This window comes from Grus americana, chromosome 14 (assembly GCF_028858705.1).
Source record: "Grus americana isolate bGruAme1 chromosome 14, bGruAme1.mat, whole genome shotgun sequence".
Lineage (NCBI taxonomy): Eukaryota > Metazoa > Chordata > Aves > Gruiformes > Gruidae > Grus > Grus americana.
The window spans coordinates 12,914,461-12,936,332 of record NC_072865.1 but is presented as its reverse complement, the minus strand read 5'-3'; the positions used below and the strand labels follow the sequence as shown (position 1 = coordinate 12,936,332).

General features: G+C 38.8%; 1 protein-coding gene across 1 annotated transcript in view; it reads right to left on the bottom strand.

The window, feature by feature from the left end:
- Positions 1 to 6,438: 6,438 nt before the first annotated feature.
- The window catches only part of ADRA1B (adrenoceptor alpha 1B), a 32,605-nt gene continuing 17,171 nt past the window's right edge, over positions 6,439 to 21,872 (bottom strand). The window contains exon 3 of the mRNA XM_054842141.1: positions 6,439 to 7,593. Coding sequence (XP_054698116.1) covers positions 7,031 to 7,593 — 563 coding nt within the window. The 3' untranslated portion in view covers positions 6,439 to 7,030. The remainder of the gene's footprint in view (positions 7,594 to 21,872) is intronic.

The window sequence follows — 21,872 nt, the reverse complement described above, 5'->3', positions numbered from 1 at the left end:
CATGGTATAATGAGTTGTCCTGTGACCATTAGGATGAATAAAGGCTAATTTATGGATTTGCAGCCTTTATCTCAACACTTCTCCCTTTTACTTGGTATTCTCAGCACCCTCATTTGTCTTCCATGCTGTCCTCCCACATGCCCTGCTCCACATTGCCCAGTCTTATCGGGCAAATGGGAGCATGTGGCTTAGCTGCTTCTGGGCTGTGTGTGTGCTGACTAGCTAGTCAGCATGTACAAGCTTAGTAGCCAGCAGGCTTTGAAATTGGTTAAGGAACACACAGAGGTCTTCTGAGAGGATGTGCTCTTTTGGGTCCCCTCCCTCTATTCAGCCACAAATTTTCATAATACAGAACTGATTATCTTTCTTAATTTAACTTCTTGTTCAATTTGGTAGAAATCAATGAAGAGGTTCGAAAGCTAGTAAGAAGAGGATGGGAAAGGAAGCTGACAGATGGACAGACAGAATAATTGTGTGAATCTCATTTCTTTAAAATACCAGGGTAAAGATTCATGCAAGATAATGAGCAACGTGTTATTTGCAAACTTTTTTATCTGTTCATATATTCATCTACAATTAAAGATGAAAGCAGCTTTGTGTAATATATTGGAATAAGGTCTCTGTTCCTGGATCCAAAATTTTCTATGAATAGGCTAAACCACGTAATTTTTATATCTAGATTTCATTTTCTGTTTCCCAGGAAGTGTTACACACTGTCCAATATATATAAACTTTGTTGATGCCTTGCGAACATCATGCTTGTTCTCAGCTGGCTGGCACAAATGTCTCTACACAGGCAGGAGAATGGAGTAAAAAAAAATTCTGTACACTTTACTACAGAAAGCATGGTTAATGATGCTTTGATTACTGTGTGTTCAGAGAGAAATTTCTCTTCCATTTCATAGGCAAACCAATAATTACACAACCCAAGAGAATAATGAGTGAGTTTAGAGCTGTTTGCATGTGTAAGTATACAAACCTAAAATAGTAAGTAATGGATAGAGACAGCTTAACAAGATATATCATTTCTGTCTGCTTGTAATGTCAGCTGAGCAGATGGTTCCAGTGAGCCACTTAAATGTAAAATAGCTGTTCCTCTTTCTCCTCTGAGCTTTTGGAGGTTTTCTTTCATACTTAACATATTTGCTGAATGCTATACATAGGTCTGCTAAAAAGTATTAAACTCTCGTAAGACAAGTATGTGGAAAAATATTTGACAAAAGAAAAAATATGCCTGCATAAATAATGTTATCTAGGATGATAACAAAAGACAGCAAAATACTGTTGTCTGTAGATTGTGTGCAATGCATGGAGTTAGATATTTGACAATGGGATCTAATACAGACTAACTGGGAGAACCTAAGCTGAAAGCTGCCTGCTGGCATGTACTAGGACATTGCTGGGAGGACAGAAGGCATCCCAAAACCCTGCCTTGTCCAAGAACCTTGCTGTGTGCAGCAGGAAGGTATCTCCAAACACTTGGGATCCACAGTGTAGATCTATCTGCTGAGAGCAGGCACTTTCAACTGTTCTTTGCAGGGAAGAGTAAAGCTCACTCTTTTTTAAAAAAACAGAGGAGGCCCAACAGTTACAGAATGGCAATTAGCATATCACTCATTCCGTAAGAGGACTCATGGGTTCAATTTTCTCTTCACTCTAAGGACTGCCTTAAGCCCTAAAGAAAAATTTTGCTGGATGTTTCCTGTAGAAGCCCTGCAACTGTATAGCTGGCACCACAAGGTGCATTGTGCAAGGGGGAGGGAATGTCATGCCACAATGCTGTGCACAGCCATCTGAAAGGGTGGAGTACTGTTCTCTGCTCCTTGCACTGTCTGTGCAGATTATTATACAGCCTGGAGGTGAAACATAAAAACAGTCATTAGGGCAGAGGCTGGAAGTTTCCTAGATTAGTACCCTGACCACCAGGATACTGCTTCAGGTATTTTTACTATCTTGGGAATTATGATTTACCTTATGCACAAATAACACATCACGAGGAAGGTAACTAGTACCCCTTCCAGTCCCAAAACAGTCATAGTGAGTGGAAACATTTTTTGGTTCCATTAAAGTGACTTAAACTAGCATGATGTGTCTTTATATTCTGAAATATTTCCTTTTGACCACGTCAGGATGAAAGTGGTGTTTCTTCGTCTGATGCATCATCCCAGTGATACCGTGTTCTGCCCTACGAAGTGTGTGAGCCATAGCATTGCCAGCATGGTTTGGGAAAGAGGTAAGCATGTCTGTTGTCGAGTGTATCAAAACAGAATCCAGCTTATTGTCAGAATGAGCTGGTTAGTTTGTGGCCACCAACAGGAATAAGCAGTTGTTAATATACTGATACTTTCATACCATAGCCGTTGTGGATTATCATCTCCTGTGTTGTGCATTTTCTGCTCACTTGTATCAGGTGAAAGTCAAGCACAGAAACTGAGAGCAGAGAGCATGTCTGTTGAATAGAAAGTTGCTATTTTTACATTTTCCAAACTAGAACTGCACTTTATAATATTAATGTCTCCTCTTCTCTCCCTGTCACATTTGGAAAGATAATAGAAAACTGCATTTCCAAAGAGTAAAAAATATAGAATGCCCTAGAGTTTCAGTCTCATTCAGTTGGATTGATTTTACCATAACTCTTTTTAAAAATAAGAAGCACTTTTATGATAGCTGAGTGCATTGAAGCCTAATGGGTTTAATTTATGTGCAGCTGGGCTGTAACAATACTCTGTGAGCCATTACAGCTGTGCCTCTCAACTGAATAGCTTTGTACAAACCCCTAGTTAGCGATTAAGCTCCACACAGTAGCTTAACCTGGAGAAATTCACAGTGTTTTATGAACACCTTCTGTGCTAAATGGCAGCAACTCCTCTTTGGAGGCAAATCTATTTGCCCACAAAATGGGTTCATCAGAAGGTCTGTTAATATGCATAAAAATATGCACGATGGAGTATAGTTGCATCTGATAGACCACCATCGTGTGCCAATTGCCATCTCACTGGATTGTGGATGTTCTGGTTGTCAAATTAATTTTGGCTGTAGTAAAATATGGGCTAATATGGGCTTGTCCCACAAGGTTTGATGATGATGCCCTGACCCAAATAGTTTTTCCTTTAAAGGAAAACATTGCAACAAGTGAAAGACTAACAAAAGGCAGAGGGTGATTTGTATGGCCTCATTTGGGCTGGCTTTGCCTGGTGGAGGTTGCAGAAGATTCCAGTCATAAAGATATTTAGAATAGATTTGTTTTAGAGAAGTCAGGTGGCCTTGCAAGGGTTTCATATTTTAAGGTGGCATATCAGACTTTCTCCTCCGTAATCTTAGTGGTCCCTCCTTCAGATCCCTGTTTTGGGTTTTTTTCTCCATTTTTACAATCAGTTTTATTGCCTGTACCTTCGTTGGCTGGAGATGAAGTAGGTGTTGTTGGCAGCTTATGAGCAGATGTGACACGACTCTTTTGAAATCTTACATAGTTTAGCATATTTGCATGGATTGGTCCTCACTGGTACAGCATTGCTTAGTATAAAAACAGGCTGTGTGGGACCCTACAAAAATGGCTATTCATGAGACTAAAAGTAAAAAGCTTAGAAGAAAAGCAATCATCTATTTGTTTGTGGGAAGTTATGTAATATCATGCATGGCTATGGAGAGCCTGGTATGGCAGATATGTACATGACCTGGAAAAAAGCTTGGAGAAGAGAAATGTATTTTAGAGAAATAGAGAAATATTAGGAATCCTTCCATCTTATATTTGTTACAGTTACAAGATGTAGGCTCTCCAGTCTTAAAATTCAATTGGATAATGATTAAGAATGAGACACAGTTTGTTAAAACAATATCTGAAGTATATATCGGGTATAGTGTGAACTTGTTCTCACTTCTTGCTATTATTCCTGGTTGCTGTGTTGGAGCCTACAGTTTGTCGTTCCTTCATCTGTCTATGCTAGGGTTTCTGTGAGATGATCCCTTAGGATGTGGCCTAATGAATACGCTAAAAAAATCAAGCCCGATCTAAATGTTTGTCTTAGAAATGGCAGAGTGTATTTGTTTTGATTGCCTGTGATTATTTCCAACTTCTTGTTTTCCAACTTCAACATGGTGAATAAACTTTTTTCCCCTTCTTGTTTTCCCTAGTATCAGAAATCCCAAAGCAGAGCTTCTCTTAGTTTCCTGTCTTCTTGGAAAGGCAGTATAACCTACTCATGTCCCCAGGGAGGTTGCCCTTACCATACTTGCAGGACTTGGGCTTGAGGAAGGGAAGCACTACAGGGTAGAGATCCTGTGGCTCTTGAGCCACATATGTTTTGTGTGCAGCTCAGATGTGCCTCCCACACTGGGTAGGACACAGGAAGAGCAGCAGCGCTGTGGCTGGCTGTGAGGGAAAGCAAACTAGCAGGGGTGGATGAGTCCGTGTTGCTGTCCCTGCAGAGTCCAGCAGCCTTCCCAGCTCAAACTTACAGAAGATCAGTGTAACTCTTGGGGAAAAATATTGCTGTCTGCCTGTGGAATGCCTTCTCCACTTTTTAAGGCTTGTGGGACCTGTGTCTTGGGGTTTTTGGATCTCTGAGGATTTTGGTATATGCGTCATAAGTTTAGAGGCACTAAATGGCATGGACTAGCATGATGTTAATGCATATCTTCTTCCTCCTGATCAATTACAGTGTTTAGAGAAAGCTGTTTTTTCAGTACTAAAATGAAATTCTCTTTTCATAGATTTTTTTTTTAAAACAGTAAGGGAACTTTCCTTGCAGTTTTTGTAACATTACATGTAAAAATGTACAAAGATGATAAGTACTCAAAGGTCACTTGAGTATGGGATAAAAGCCTATATGATTTCATAGGTAATTAGAGATTTATGTCTTTGTTTGAGGAGCTTAAATGATAATAAGAGATCACACAGCCTTTGTTTGGACTAGAAACTAATTAAAAGAATGATCAGTCTCTGAGAGCTACATAGTTAACGGTTTTAGAGTAATGGAATGCTATTTATTCTGAAACTTTGCAGTATCGCTTAGAAATTCTCAAATATGGATAACATTACTTGGATTTACTTTACACTATACAAGTCATTTGTGACTCAAAATTTAGCTGAAGTGTGCTGTCAGGTGATTAGATTAAACAAATTTATTTCCAATTAACAGTAATTTTGAAGCAGCTTTACAAAACGCAGAAGTGTTTGACAGACTACTGTAGGTTCCCTCCAAAAATTATTACGATAGGTTAGAAATATAGTTCTCTGCCATTTACAGGCCTGAAGAGGATAGCTTCATACCGGTATATCACAGCTAAATAGAATATTCTTCGTGGCAAGCTCAATATATGAGCAACGAGAGTATTTTATAATACTTTTAAATTTTATAAGCATTGTCCTTTTAAGAGGAAATTACGACCTTCCCCACAATCAAAATGGAATTATTAAACTAGGAGATTGGCCATAACTTGAATCAGGATAAGTCTTAAAATATACTTATGTGGTTCTTACTATAACATACGACCATGGGAAGACCTTGGAACATGACTTCCCTATCATTGTTCACTGAACTGGGAGTATTTCATCTAACCACAAGCCACATCCATCCCTGTCAACTTAATGAGAGAACACACATTTAAAAAAACAAAAGGAAATGGGTCTCCCTTAGGACCTAGCATTGTTAAATTGTCCCTAAGTGTTTTTAGTACATCTGTTTATGGTTCGTTCTCTGTTTCAAGCTTTAAAAAAAATGTCACTAAAATTCCTAATAAGGAAGGTCTCAGTTGGAGGAAGGAGTAAATACCAATTTTCATGGTTTGTACACTTCATGTAAAAAAATCAGTCATTAGTTTAATGATTCACACTTAATTGCAAAAGATGAAAATAACTTCCAAACATGACCTAAAATGTCCTAGAAGATATTCTCAGGACTTCTCTTACAGTACTATATTATTGAGCTGAAAAACATTTATGACAGTGAAATGTACACTACTCCATTGCTTTGATTCTTTCTCCTCTTATCTGAGTGGCAAAGTAAAAGCCTCTAAACGTGCAATATGATTTTCAAAGTGTGCTGAAAGAACCAGGGGCTCAGTGCATTTGTCCTAAGGCTGGGGTTTGGGCCTCCAGCGGCCAGTGCTCTTTTGTGCTCTGTCCACAACACTGTTTATGAGGTATTTGGAGTGATTTATGCGTGTTGCTTTTAGAAATCAGATCCTCTGGTAGCCTGAATGTTTACAGGACGCTTACTAGTGTGCTGAAATGCAGATTGTGAGCTCTCATCATTGCTGGTATTTTCGAACTTTCAAAAAAGAACATGGTGAAGGATAGAAGAGTTGCATATGTTGGTGATGTGGGAATCATGGAAAGGAAGCAACTGCAGACAGATTCAAGAGCATCCTAGGAGTCACAATGGCAAACTTAACCGCTGTGAGTGTTTTATTTTGAAGTAAAAATCATGATGAGGGAACTTGGCTGAATTCCTGTCTTATAGTAATAGGTGAAAGTGTTTAAATTGTTGCGAAATTACTTTAATCTTTGACATTCTTTTCCATTTCTAAAGTGCTAATGTACAGTGAAGTACAACAACAATAAGAATTTACAGGCAAAACCAGCGGCAACTAGTACCCTGGAGAGGTACAAACAACACTTCATTGCTCACTTCCACTCTCAGGCATCCATACATGCGGACACATATGTGCGCACACACACATTCATACACATTTCCCCTGCCCACCCCCATATTTATACATTATTTCTATATACATATGTGTTTGGCTGTTCCACAGCACTTCCACAACATTTTGGAATAATTGGATGTGCACTTCCCTGGGTTTATGTGGTGCCTTCCCTGCATTCTGTTCTTGCTTCAGTAGCATCTGGCAACTGACTGGGAATATGCTTAGCCCCTAAACTTTGCTGCTCTTGTGACAAAAATCTGCCTGTTCCTCTCTGGCTTCCTTCCAGTGTTATATTGAGAAACTGTGCAAAGGTCCATTTCTTCACTTGGGCTAAATGTGAAACAGGTTCGTGTACAAAGAGGACAGACCGTTCAGAATCTGTTCATTCCAGCATCATGTTTGCTCTACAGTCGGTTTTGCCATTCAGTGTGTCACAGATGGCCTCATGGTCCCCATCGCTGGGAGCTTGGCTGCCAGCAGGAACATGTCCATTGCGCTCTGTTAAGAGATTGAAGGTAAAGAACTGGCATGGGTCCTTTTGTCTGCTGCCTTCCTGTAGGGGGCTCAGGAAGGAGCTGGAGTTCTTCCATTCCTGGAATGTGCACATCTCCATATGTGGGTGAGTGATTTTGCTCAGGTAGCCGGGGCTGGGAGATGCTGAAGATAACGTCCTCTGACTGCCGCTTAGGAAACTCCCGCTGTCTTCCAGAGAGTCCTTCCTAGGGTGTTCAAAGGAGCACCGATTCCAGTTCCTGTAGCTGTAGGCCCACCACCCCAACTGCTTTCGACGGTGACACTGGCATTTTAGGATCTGTATAAAAGCCCTCTTGAACTCTTTGCTTGAGCAAGGATAGATGATTGGATTCAAGCAGCTGTTAAAGTAGCCAAGCCAAAAAATCACCTTGAAGATCGTTTCAGGGGGCTTCAGAGCTGAAAACAGAGATCCTGTCCAGAAGAAACAAGCAGAGACAATATCTGAGATAATTGGTTTGCCTGCCTTTAGGAAGGGTAAATGTCCCATCAGATCACTGTTGGAATCTGTTTATTAAAAGTCTTTAATGCATGTTGCTTTCATTTTTGATCTTTTGGTAATAAAATGTTATTTTTGTTATTTTTAAAGCTAATAAGGAAATGCTTTCTACCATCCGAAAGCTAAAGGATCACATAATTAATGTAGAATTAAAAAATAAATAGTAGTCCTTGTGTTTATTTGTGCACATCTGTTGCACTAACATCTATTCATCCCAATGAAAGATGAAACCTCCATTGTCCAAGCTGCTGCACAATGCACACCTGGAATAAGGTTGTGCCTTCTCCAAAGAGCTTTCAAATGTAATTTTTGAAGAAAAAGATCTAACCATTCCCAGGCTTCTCAGAAGGCATGTGTTCAGACATACCTTATAATGTCTAATATATTCTTTGGCAGCTCCTAAACATCACCCCCTTTATCTAGATTGTTATGATAGTACAAACCTCTTGAAACCTGAAGTTAATTGCGGTACTTCCCATATCTCAGGCATTCATAAAAATGGTGTAACCCAAACAAAGAGGTTATTTTATGAATACTTCCTCTTCCATTCACAACCAAATAATTTCCCTAAAGAAGCTGCCGAAATAAAAAACTCATACTGGGAAATCCATTTCATGTACTTTTAGTATTAAAAACATGCAACTGATCAGCTAAATTTAGCAAATGGGGCTTTATAAAAGAATGTATGACATTTTTAAAGCAGAACAGGCATTCATGTTATCCAGCTGGGAAAACACCTTTGTGTCTGGCTCAAGTAATCGGAGAGCAGGGATTGAGGAGAGAATTCTTATATGAAGAACTGGAGTTAGATTTGAAGAGTTTTTCAAATGGAAGATGACACTCAAGCCTGAATGTCACATCTCTGAGAAGGGTGACCTTTTACGCTGGAGTGGTTTCAGATTCCCTGGGCTGTGAAAGCAGCTGAGTCAGTTGTGACTGTCAGGATGCCTTAGTGGGGAGGGGTATGATTCTAGGCATATTTCCCATCTCATAGCAATGCAGAGGCCATGGCTTGGGCCTCCAAACTATGCAAAAACACTTCCTAGCTTTTTGGGTAAATAGCTCTTATGTGCCACAGCAGATACTGCTGTTTATCTAGATGACAATGCTGACCTGGTGCTGACTGTAGAGTCTGACTCTCCTTAGCTCACAAGCAAGCCAAGGGGAGGTAAGTATGTGTCACTCCTCACCCATCCACTGCCCTCCTCAGTGTCTCAATTCGTCCCCAAGCTGGCTCAAAAGAGAAAATAAGATGCTGAGATGGCACCAGCTATCTGGAAAGACTTTTCCTCCCCGGCACTTGGGCCGTAGGAGTCAGGAAAGATCCTATGAATCCAGAATAATAGATTTTTTTCCCCTGGCAGTGTTTTGGGATGGTGCCAGCTAGCCCTAGCTCTGCCTGTTGTCTCGGAGCTAAGCGACATGCTAGCCCTTAAGGTTAAAATGGAGGTTTTAAATTACAAGGTTCATAGTATTTCTTTCATGACTCCTGCAACTTACTGACTTTTACTCTGTGTGCAAGACTAAGTTGAACCCACGTCCCTTAGTACTTTGTTGCTGCTAATGATTTGTGGGGTTTGACCAATGCCACTTCTGCCCATCTGATGGAGATCTTACGTCTGACCTGATTGATACTGCAGAAAGTAAAGAGTACAACATGTCTAACACCTGAGAAACTATGAACTGTATTTGATACATTTCCAACAGATAAATCAATGCACGCACTTCACTGTGTCTTGTGAGTGTTCCGTACTCTTTGGTGAAAGATTCAGCGACAATTCATGTGATTCTGTGGAATAAGCTGTTAAATGGTTGTCAAATTCTTATAAAGCTCTAGGAAAAGTTGATCTAAGTTTATAACTGCAGCCAAGATGAAGAAGATGCTCCAAAATCTCCCACATGCACATTTGCAAACCATTTCAGGATTCATTTTGTAAATAATAATTGCCAATGCTTTCCCTTCAGTTTAGGGAAAAGAGAAGCTTTGTAACATTACAAAACAAGTACAAACATGACTATGTACAACAAGGTATTTTTTGGAGCTCATACTGATAAATTTCTTGAATTGTTTTCTGGAACTCCTTTAAACTATAAATGATTTTTAGCTCTTAAAGCCGAGTAAACCTCGTGAAGTGGCTAAAGAGCTCCCATTTTTTCTTATGTGTGCATGTGGAATGAGCAGTGATGAATTTTTCCAGATCAGTTGGTTTGCCTTTGTACTGTAACAACTGAAAATCTACAGGACATTCCTCTACCAGATTTAAATATTTTTAGGCAGGTTAAATATGGACAGAGTAAATGCTACAGTATGTGTTCCTTAAGGAAAAAAGGTAAGAAGCTTATGCTTATCTTTCATGATGATCTATTTTTCAAATGCCATTTGAAAAAAATGACAGCAGGCCATTTTCAGCAGCTGCAGTAAGCATTTTCAAACCTCTTTTATATTAAAGGGCAGTAACACAAAAGAGCAGAGAATTTCCTCATAGCAACCCTGACTGACAGAGGCACCTTGTGTTCAGACCTGGTTCTAGAAAAATGACTGAGCCCCAATCAGCCATTTAAAAGCTATCATGACCTTGGCTGAGTCATTAACAGGAAATCTGGAAATAGACCAGTTTGGAAAGCTATGTGGTGGTGTGATTTAAAAATAAAGATCAGCATTTAGTTACAATAGTGGAAAAGTTTTGAAACTAAGAAATTCAGGAATAAGTGTCAAGGACCTAATGAAAACACTGATCATTAAACACTACTTTATTCTTCACTTTATCCTGGTTCTGCAAACAGCACAATGCAAGTGTTGCTTGACTCTTAAATTCTATGCAAACTAGTAGATTAGATTAAGTTTTCACAAGAAGGTGAGGAAGTATGCTTTTCTGAACGAGGAATATTAATTTGGTAAATAAGCCATTGATTTATAGACTGGTGTGTTAATTGCTCTTATTTCAGACTGATATATTGATGTATTAAAACTGGATTGAATTCTTAACTCCTCTCCCTCTCTCTATATATAGAATATATATTCCTTTTATATATATATATTTCTAGAATTTTTCCAGATCATTTGGTTTGCCTTTGTCTCATACTGTAACAATTGAAAATCTACAGGACATATATATATATGCAACTGCTTTGAAGGGAGATGGATTTAATCTATGAATTTTCTCTATGGTACAATGCATTATGACTTCCTAGTTTTTTTTCAAAAATCAGGTGGTAGACAACTATTCCAAGAAGGCCCTAGCAATAAGAGAGGTCACTGCAGTCCTAGTGAGAATACGTTCATATATAGGAGCATGGCTCATTTGCTCTCCGATAGCACTTTTCACCTGTCAGTCATCCTGACTTCATGCCATCCTGATTTTACCAGTGGGCCATCTGAGCTGGGGGAAGGTAAAAGCAATCAGCTGAAGGTCATGAGCTAAATAATTTTCACCAGTAGAAATTTTCACCAGAAAGTTTTTGTTTTACCAGGAAGAGAACCGTGAGACCTGGCACGACTTTCCTAACCATTAGAACTCACAGTGGGTAGTGCAGTGCATTCAGTAATGTGTGCTTGGTGGGTCCTGCTACCTGCTACCACCCAAGGAAAAGCAGAATTCAGGATTTCCTGAGATTAGCAGAAACTGGTTGATGCACATGATGATACATTGCTGGCCCTATACAGACTATATGTGATGATTGTAGCAAAACTCCACCTACAAAGGGATCCATGGCTAATGAAGGGATCCTCCACCACCAAAAGCTACAGATGCTCTGAAGGGTAGTAGTTTTGTAATACAACTTTCATCATGGTGAAAGACAAAGGACTGAGGAGACACATGGCAATTCATCTTTAAAAACATAGAAGTTACCTGCAAAGAAGGAGGAAATTAAATTGTTTTCCGTGTCCACAGTGGCAAATATATGAAGCACAGTGATTTTAATTGTAGCAAGACAAACTGAGTTTATGGAGTGGGAAACACTTTCTATCTTCCAAGACAGGAAAATTCTGGAACATACTGCCTAAGAAGGGTGTAAAAATCCAACCCTGGAGGCTCTTAAAAACAGAGTAGACACACTCTACTGATTTATGTGTAGCTGTTCCAGCCTTTGGGTTGGAGGATACCCTGAACGACCTCTTCAGATCCCTTCTAGTCCTACTTTCTCTGATTAACTCTGCAGAATATAACAGCGTTAATCAGGAAAACTTTATGGCTTAAGTTTTGGCAGCCCAGCAGAGTTTTACATTTGCAGGACTGGAATCCTACTGACACTGTAGTCTTAGATCCCCTTGGTAAATATATTCATTAGTTAGGTTGAGGATTAACTGTTAGAAAAATGGAATGTCTGAGACAGATACTTATTTGGGCACTTATTCTGCTCAGGGCTTTGGAAAGTTTCTGTTCAGTCCCTCCTGACTGGGTGGAATCCCAGCCTGAGTTTTCTATAGAGAGAGAAGAGAAGCTGTTCTTTATTATCCAGAAGGTGGTTTAGATGGATGTCGCTATACATGTCATGTACTTCTAAATATAGTTTAATTTGGTGACTATTATGCAAAGCTCCACTGCCTTTCACCATATAAAGATATGAAAAATATTTTGATTAGCTTGTATATTTTTAACATTACCCTTTTCCCTACCTTGTTCTTGGAATTAACAACAATACCTTTTATTTAACTGCACACATGCTTTACCTCATAATTAACCTGTCAGGAGCAAACAAATGCAGGCTAGTTTGGTACCTTGATAAAATGATAAAGCTAAGCCTACTAGACATTCTCTAAACATCAGACTATTATTTCCTCCCCTAATCTCCAACTACTTTCCCATCGCAGTCTGATAAGCAGATTAAATATTTCCCTGTACTGATATAGATTGCTTTTCAAAATGGCTGGAAAATTTTGCATATGATTATCTCCTCAGTGATTTATTTGTGCTGGGAGTAGCCACAGTGACTTCCCTACTCAAACTGATCGCTCTCCTGATGCTTCATATTTAATAGCTTCACTGTAAGGGAATGTATATTTTCTATTCCCTTTTATTTTTCTGCACTAAACCCTGTAATTTATTAAACATAGCACCACAATCTTACCTCTGATTGCACCTTTAGACACCAATGAAGTTTTTGCAAAGCCTGTGTCCACCACAATTTGAAAACAAGAAATATTTCAGAAACTCAAACAACTTGATCAGTTTTGATTTTTTTTTGACTGTGCTCACCAGACTTGATAGAGCTATTCAGTTTGGAAATACACTGAGCAACAGCAAATATCATAAAAAGGAATTAAGAAGTATTTTATTTAGCAAACACTAATTTCATTTAGGGTCCGACTGGTTCTTTATAATGAATGCTTTATTGCACAGAAAGTAAGTAAAGCGTCCTCAATAAAATTAGGGAACATCGTGGGAAACAATGTGCATCTTCACATATTCTGCAGAATATCTGGCCAGAACGTCACTGAGATATTGATATTCAGAGTCCACTGGAGTCAGTAGGAGTCTCTGAAAGCCTTTGTAAAGGCTCACAAGGACTCCACTGGACTTTGGAAGAGTCCTTAAAATAGCAGGGTGAGCAGCAGGAAAACCTTCTGGACCAGATTGATCCAAATACCTTTAATTAAGGAAAACTCTTTACTGAAGGAGGTTTTGATGTAGCCCTCTGCAGAGGAGAAACACACACACTTATGCACACACACACACAACTTCCTCATATTCTTTCCCGCTTTGTTATTTCTCTTCCATCTAAATATCTGCTTCTTTGCTGCCTCTCACAACTGGCTGCTGTATTTGTACAAAAAGGAGAATGGGAAAGTTAAGACCGTCTGTTTAAGGATCCTTAATGTAATAGTTGGCGAGCTTCTTGACAAAAATGTAATACACAGGACATGTTTGAGTTTCCACTTCCATTTTATGGAAGAAAGAACTTAGCATCAAAATTAGACCTGCCATTGCAACCAACCAACCAGACAAAACTCTCCAAACTACTTCCAGGAGAAGGGACAAAACTTGCTACTCCAGTTGTGTGTGTATGAAAAGTGATCAGATGCTATAGTGATTAGCTGGAGTTTAAATTTGAAAAATAGCATGTAAGATAATGTTTATGAACTAAAACTTTTGAAATTGCCTTTGATATCCCTGTGCCGTTCTGCTCTGTTACCTACTTCCAGCCACACAGAGGAAATAAACAACTGTGTGTAAGTGACCAACAGTTTTTTGTGACAACAGTCATTTGTGAAACACCACTGGATTGTGTGGTTATATTTCCTCCCTTCATCCATCATGCAAGGAATATATATATTTATACATGATGAGACTGAAAGCCAAGAACTAATTACAGAATTATTGCAGTGGGAAGGGATGTTATGGGGTCTCTTGTGCAGCCTCCTGCTCAAAGCAGGGTCAACACTGCATTAGGTCCCTGAAGCCTTCCCTTCTCCAGGCTGAAGAAGCCCCATTCCTTCACCCTCTCCTCACACAATGTGCCTCAGCCTTGTGATTGTTTTGGTTGCCTCCACTGGACTCACTCCAGTTTATCGTTGTCTTCCCCTGCATGGATGCAGTACTCCAGACACGGTCTAACGAGTGTTGAGTAAAAGGGCATAATCACTTTGCTCCGTCTGCTGGCTCCGTTCCTGTTCTACAGCCCAATATGCTGCAGTTTGCATCTGATGGGGGCATTTGAGTAGTTTTACATCCTATGTTAATGTTTGTGTGAGTCATCTTCATGGGAGAGGGTATTCTCTGCGTGTGTATTTTCAAGAATGCCATATATTTATTATTTGTACCCAGTGGGAGGAAAACTTTAAACTATTAATGATTTACTAATCTAAAATTAACCACATTCTTCTTTACTGTCTGCTTCTTTACTGTCTGCCTTCTCTTTAACATCCCTGCTTTTTTTTTTTCCATCCAGGCATGTTCACTTTCTAGTTACTTATTTTCTTTCTTCCTCTTAATTTTAAAATATTTATTTCTATTCTCTTTATGTCTTAGTTTTTAACTCCAACTGCTAATCTCTTTCTAATCACTTTATGTTGTGATAATTGACTTCCTATTAAGTAAACATCCATTTTTAATAAGTTCTGTATTTGATGTCAATTATCTAAATTACATAATCATCAGTTCTGTTCAGAATCAAGTATTTGATACTTTAAATAACAGTTGGGCAAGAGTACTGTGAATTTCCTGGATTTAAGGAGAAAAAGTCTTTATGGATGAGTTTTGGGTTGCCAGGTGCTATATTTTCTGCCCATTACAAAAAATCACATTACAAAATCTTCTAAATCCAGTTTTGCTTAGATGAGAGCCAACCTAGGGTGAGTGTACGTTCCTGTTTACTGGAACAAATACAACATTTGTTTTTATTGAAACAAAATGGTCTGGAGTTGTTTAAGTACTTTGCTGTGTGTCAGTTGATATTCCAGTAATAGCAAACTAGCTACAAGAAAATATGTCGTGAAACAATAATGGAGTAGAAGGAGAGCTTCACTGCATAGGTTTTTGTCATTAAGATTAAAGAAAAGCCCTAAAATTTGAAACTACTTGTCTCTATTCGTAATAAGTAGAAAATGAAGAGTTTCTAAACTTCAAACACTGAGTGGGGGTATTCTGGAGAGAAACGCACCTTCTTGTGTGAATACCATAAAGCAGAAATAGTTAGAGAATTGGTAATAAGTTTTTGTAAGTTTTGTTATAGATTCTGCTCAAATTTAAATGGTCAAGGTAACCTTGGAAGGCAAACATATCCTCTTTCATTCAGAGGAGAGAATTATTTCATTTTGGTGCAGAGTGATTCTGATTGGAGTTAAATCTGAAATTTTCAACATTCCACACAAGAGAAAATTCCACTGTTTTACAAATCACTGTAGTGATGAAAAACATTGCAAAATACAAAATGATAACAAATGAGTTCTGAAAGATGAAAACCAGGACGCTTCAACAATATCAAACCCCATCTCTCAATCTGTTCTTGAGAAGAGAACTTTTGCAAAAATTAGTATTGTTTGGCACAAAATTTGTTTTATGATGGAACTTAGCCTTGCTATGAGAAGTGACTTGTTTGGATTTGTCATGTGATCAACGAGAGACTATCCCAGTGCCGGGCAGGAGACAGCTGCATCTCCCCTGCACTGATTCCTGCCACAGTCACAACTGCTGGTAGCTGCTAACGGCTGAGTTACGGCCACTTCTTAATGAACAGGGAAAGCTCAAATGCTACATGTGTGTAGCTAGTAAAGTTTTCCCTGTAAAAGTAATAAGCTACTTCTGACCAGAGTTGTTAGGAGTTCAGAGAATGCGGAAAGGATGTGTTCATCTTTTATTTAAGCTTTCTGCGGTTCTTTTTACCACATGCTTAGCCAAGTCAGCGTGCCAAGGTTTTAAAGCTAATTAGATTTCTAAAGCTCCTGATTTCTTTCCGTCCAGCATTCAGTGTTTGTTTACATTCCCCTGGACTTATTTAACATAGGGAAAAACCCCACAGTTTACAAACAGTAGAGGATGAAATAGAGAGGATGGTTATAAAATTAAGAGTTGATCAAACCAGGCGGGACTGCAGGCCTTCTGGAGAAGAGGGTTAGGATAACAGTGAAAAAACATCTTGAGAAATAGGAAGAACATCCAAAATCAACAGAATAAAATTCAATAAAAAAAATGAAAGAAAAGATGGTTAAATTCTAACTACTACAAACAAGTATTGATGGCAAGCATTTGGTTATGGTTTTTGAGCCTGTTGGTGTCTCTGTGGGATGCTTTGAGGTACGTATCCCAGCAGTGCCCAGGCTGCCAGGCTGGGGCACACCATGGGAATCACAGTAACCCTGTAGTCACCAAAGTGCTGCAGAGCTGCACCCTCCTGTTTGTGGGTAACTTCTGTGCATGTGTTGGAGGAAAGCATTTTGCTCTTGAGGAAGGAGAAATATCAAATTAGGAATAACTGACTAGGCAATGATATTGCAGAAGATGATGTGGGAGAAATAGAAATACAAATACAATGCTCTTGCAAGTACAGCAGTTCTCATCCTTCACTGTATTAATAGGTCAGTTACATATATGTCCAAGGATCTAGGCCAGCTATTAAGAAAAGTGTCCTAGTTGTGAGGAATTTATGTCCTAGAACTGACTGCCTGAGCAGTTGCAGGATTCTCTTTGCTGGAGCCTTCTGGCCCTGCAGCGAGCAAACCCTTGTGAGGAGTGATGAAGGTATCATTCAACCTGTCCTCAGCCCTTGAGTCTTCCATTTCCTTGTTTTCCAGTTGAGTCAAGGAAGTCACACAGAGAAATCTCCCCTAACTGTCCTGACAGGGTAAAAGTGTCTTATACTCATTCCTGCATCCCATTCAAATAGGGAAATAAATATTTGGTATTAACTAAACTCAGTAACTCCTACCAATCTAAGGTTTGGTCTTGTGTAGACGAGTTCTTAAGCAGGCAGATGGAAGTAGCAGACATACACAAATGCAGAATCTGACCATAAAGAACACATCCCCCTAGGGATATGTTCATGAGTAAAATCAAAGCCTAAGGAAAGCATGTTCCTCGCTGTCTCATGGGCTGAGAAAGCTTATTGTTTCCATTTTCTTATGCTAATTAAAATTCACAATTTCTTATCATCCACACTATCTATCTCTGATAGCAGGGCCTCATATTTCAGATGAACAAATCACTTCTATGAGACCTGTATGAACTTCACTCACAATGGCGCAAATTTGAGATCCTTTTAAAGGCTCCAAAAATAGAGACTTATCTGGAATGGCCAAAATAAAACCAGGATTTCACCTCCCTTGAAGTTTTGCTAATGGAAGTTGTAGTACAGATAGGGATCAGATCTTTTTACTAAAACCCGGAGCTACACCTTCTTATATTACAAGTAATTGCAAAGCAGAGTAGCTATATTTTTATTTTTATAGGGACAATGCCTATGTATTGAACCACAGAGCTACTAACAGTGGCACCCCTGGCATGGTAAGATTGTCTCTGATTGATAGGCAGAAGTTAAGAGATAATCTATCATTTCCAGAGAACCTGCTCTGGTCTGCAGCCCATGACTTTCCTTCCAACAGCATCATACAAAAGATGGTGTTGATGCTTAAAGCATTGAGAGTTGAAAATTATTTTAAAAAACTTATGGTACAACAGACCATTTGCAAGTTGGTATGTAGAAGAGCAATAGAAAAGACAAAAAGGAGCTTTATTTGCCCAGCCCAGAAAGAGAAAGAGGAAAGCTGTAGTTTAAAAAAGAACAATAAAGTAAGCAATAGAATTTAAGGTTTTTCATGCCTCATCCATATTAGCATAGTTGTCATATTAGCAAAATTCTGAGTATATCTTGAATAACAAAATATGGAGATACAAGATATGGAAAATACATGACGTATGGAAAAAGTACATTTTTGACACAAACTCTATGTATCCTTGTGTATACCAGTCTACCACCTCTCTCTCCAGAATAGCTATGATGACTTAACACCATGGAGAGAATTCACTTGTGTTTAAATTGTGTTGCCCTCACATAAATATGATAAAATCAAGATCAATTTTAGTAAGAATCTGGTTCGATACTGTAAAACTGACAGCAGACAGGGACAGAAACATGATATTATTGCTGCTGTTATTCTTTTGTCCAAAAAAGTTACAGACTTTTGTCACTTGCTAACTAGAAAGAATATGGGTCAAGCTTATGCTTGTTTTGCAGTTAGTTAATTAGCTGATTAAGGGAGCCTAGAAAAGCTAATCTGAGTCTGCTGACATTTCATTTATTATACTTAAATATCTTCACTTACTGGGCATGTTTTGATGTCTTTTTCACCCCTTCTCACTTCTGACTTATAACTGATGCAACCTGTCTTGGACAATGTTGGTAAATAATAAGACTTTAGCATGGAATTGAATAACACAGATACGAAGATATTGTATGAACTTCCATTATATTTTTTCTCTTTTGTTACTTAGAGACTGATGGTTATTGCTTTTCAGTTTCCAAGTATCACTTGAAAGCCCATCAAAATATCTCAAAATCTTGCAATGGGCTATGGAGGAGGACTTTAGTGAAGATACTAAAAGACTCGTCACTTTTTGTTCATGTCTGTTTCACAGATAGGTACACTAGAGAACATGCAGCTGAGATCCTGAGGTATGGCCTCAATGGTTTAGGACCATATGCACATGTATAACTTTACTCAGTGCTTTCATCATGACTACCAACCTAAGCAATAGCACATGTGTTTGCAAATGCCTTTGGCGTGACAACCTTGTGTACACTGCCTTGCAGGATGCTGGATGCTGAAAGCAGTGTTTTCTCTGAAGTTATTGCTTCTCTCCTGTCTTTGATTTCATTAGTTTTGAGATTTCCTATTGCTGCCCAGTGGCTCAGTCCTGGAGCTTTCTGATTACCTGAGACAGGAATTGCTGCCATCCCTGAGGTTGAATAGTCAACATGAGTTGATTTCTTTGTATTTTTTATGTATTGCTTTGCATATTTCTTTTTGTAAGACTGTACACATTAAGATTTCCCTTTGTTCCTCTGACCTGCAAATCAAAAGCCTACATAGGAAGTACTCCAGAATTTGTGCAGTTTCATCTGCTTTCATAACAAACAACTTTGTTCTAAAAAATAGAAGTAAGTAACCGATAATTGGCCTCCTTTGCAAACCAAAAGGCTTAAACCAGGGCTTAAGGGAGGCTATTTCAGTAGCAAAATGAATCATCTTGATATAATCCAGTCCTCCACGTGTGACAAAACATTCTGTATAGGTCAAGAAATGCCCTTATGATGTTTAGTTTTACAGGAATTGGCTAGAAAATAGGAGGAGCAGGTTCCTGCTGTCACCTATGCAATTGAACACTGTACCAAAGATTGACGTGCAAGTGGCCAGAGGATCAGATTGCCACATATATTGTTAATTTGTCCAAATTCTGTATAACTATTAACTTGAGGACATCAAATCTGGAGAGCTAGGCTAGTTAGAGAGGGGAAGAGGGGCAAGACCAAAATGAGATGAAAGACAAACCAGGCCTAAAGCCTTGCAGAAAGCAGAACCCAGTAGCATTGACAGCACCAGACCTAATGCCTTGAAGTATTTCCCATGGGAAATTAAGTGGCCTGATTTGGTATTCTTGGTGCAGAGATGCAGAGGTTGGGCTGATGTAATATAAATCTACATACTGTACTTGAATAACATTTTATTTTAAGAATAATTTTGTATTGGCTGACCTGTAGCATGCAGAATACTTTTATGTTCTTCTTTATTATTTTATTATAGAGAGGTTTCAAGAGCTTAATATATAAGGATAGTCAAAACAGTTGTATCTTCATTATGAGCCTCTTGGGATCTTATCCCACTGCCAGTTAAGTTACAAGAATTTTGTTTCTGACTTCAGTGGATAAGATCACAGGTTTTGTGGGAGCAGAGGGAGTTAGGCTCTGAATTGGGAAGTGAATAATGCTCTGCTGATCTCCTCTGGAGTTAAGCAATAGGCTGGGGAAGTTAATATGCTTAGGTTGAAATACTGGAGGTGGTGAGTTTTCCCTTTGCAGGATGCGTGTGTATGTGTGTACACGTGTGTGTGTGTGTCTGGGCGAAGACTGGCAAGCCCAGTCTGATATCTCAATTAACAGGAATGAAACTAAACTTTTACCTAGCTGCCAGGGGGAAACATACGATCCTTCATTTTGGATTTGGTTTTTTAATAGAGGTATTGGCATAAAAGTGAATATTCCTTTGTTTAAAGGAGGGAGTTTTAATGAGTGTTACTTATTTCTGCAGGGCTCTGGCCTTTAGATAAAAATCATCTATTTTACTCATCATTTTTCAGTAATGCATATTTAATATCGTCCTGATGCCTAAGGAAGGATATATATGATGGGGAAGAAAAGAAACATTTATTTTAAAGAAGCAAGATATTTACTCTTCAAAGCTGAGTCACTGAATTTATGGCACAAGAAGTTGTCTCAAAGACATGTATGTCTTCATTTTATTTTTTATGCTGTACCACAAATAATTTTGAGTGGCAAGACAACTGTTTACAAAGCCATGGAGCATTTATGAATGTAACAAGGATATTCTATAGCTCTATTGCTATCTGGAAAGAATACCTGGTAGCTACTGGAATAAAAACAAATTTTTCTCATGATTCTCTTTGATACCAGTTTTGCGGCATCATCAGGTGCTTAACACTAAAGGCAGCGTGGTTCAGTCCTACAAAAAGAGATTGGGGTCATTCTTCGTGCTGATCATGTCATGACGCTCAGTACATCATAGAGTCAGTGCTGTAATTCCTCTCTGTTGCTGTATACAGAGCTCTGTCAGAGAGCTTTCCTTGCAAAGCCTTTTGATTCTTGCTTGAAAGACACTCTGTAAGTGTTAATATGATTTCTTTTTCTTGGTCATGTAATATTTATTCAAGCGGTATCCCTACTTTCAGCACCACATCAGTTCCCAGTATATATCTGCCACCTGATGCAATAATCCTTTGTCTGGGATATCAAAATGGGTAGCTGTGGAATATATTGAAATGCCAGAGTGGAAGAATTATAATTTTGTCTGGGAAACCAGTAGAAGAGCTGAGAACACTTTTAACATGAAGGAAACTCCTCTACATATAAGCAGATTTCTTAAGACATGGTTTTGGGGTGTTGCAGAAATAACATTTACTGACTTGTCAAATGTTTTGTGGTGGGATCCTCAAAAATCCAGACCGGCTCTGCTAATGCCATTCTGCAGAGTCATGGCATTACTGAGTGAAAAAGGGAGCAAAAAAAAATAGTAAAGATGTGGATGTGAGGGTATGATTTGGGTCAATGGTGCAAATATAAGATGTGAAGGAAGAAGCCTATCCTTCCAGATTAGCAAAGCTAAGTATCTAGTCTGGACTCAGTAGCAGAAAAGGTATTGTAGTTTGCAGTCCTGCACTGGTAAGTGAGTGGGTTGTGATTAAAGCAGCCCAGGGCACCTATGGAGAGTTTTGTAAATCAACAGTACCTCTTGGATTCTATGGTTTGCCTGTCACTGAAATTGATTTCACACCATTGTGTGCTTTTTGTAAGGGTTCTTAACAGCATTTCATTTAATTTTGTGACTTCAAGACACAAAGCAAAAGATTTCTGGTACAAAGAATGCAGCACACAGCAAGCTCCTTAAGAAGTCTTTCTCCACTGCTCTACCTCTCCTCCAGTTAAGGATGCCTCCTTTATGCATGCCAGGAAAAGGTCTTTTCCC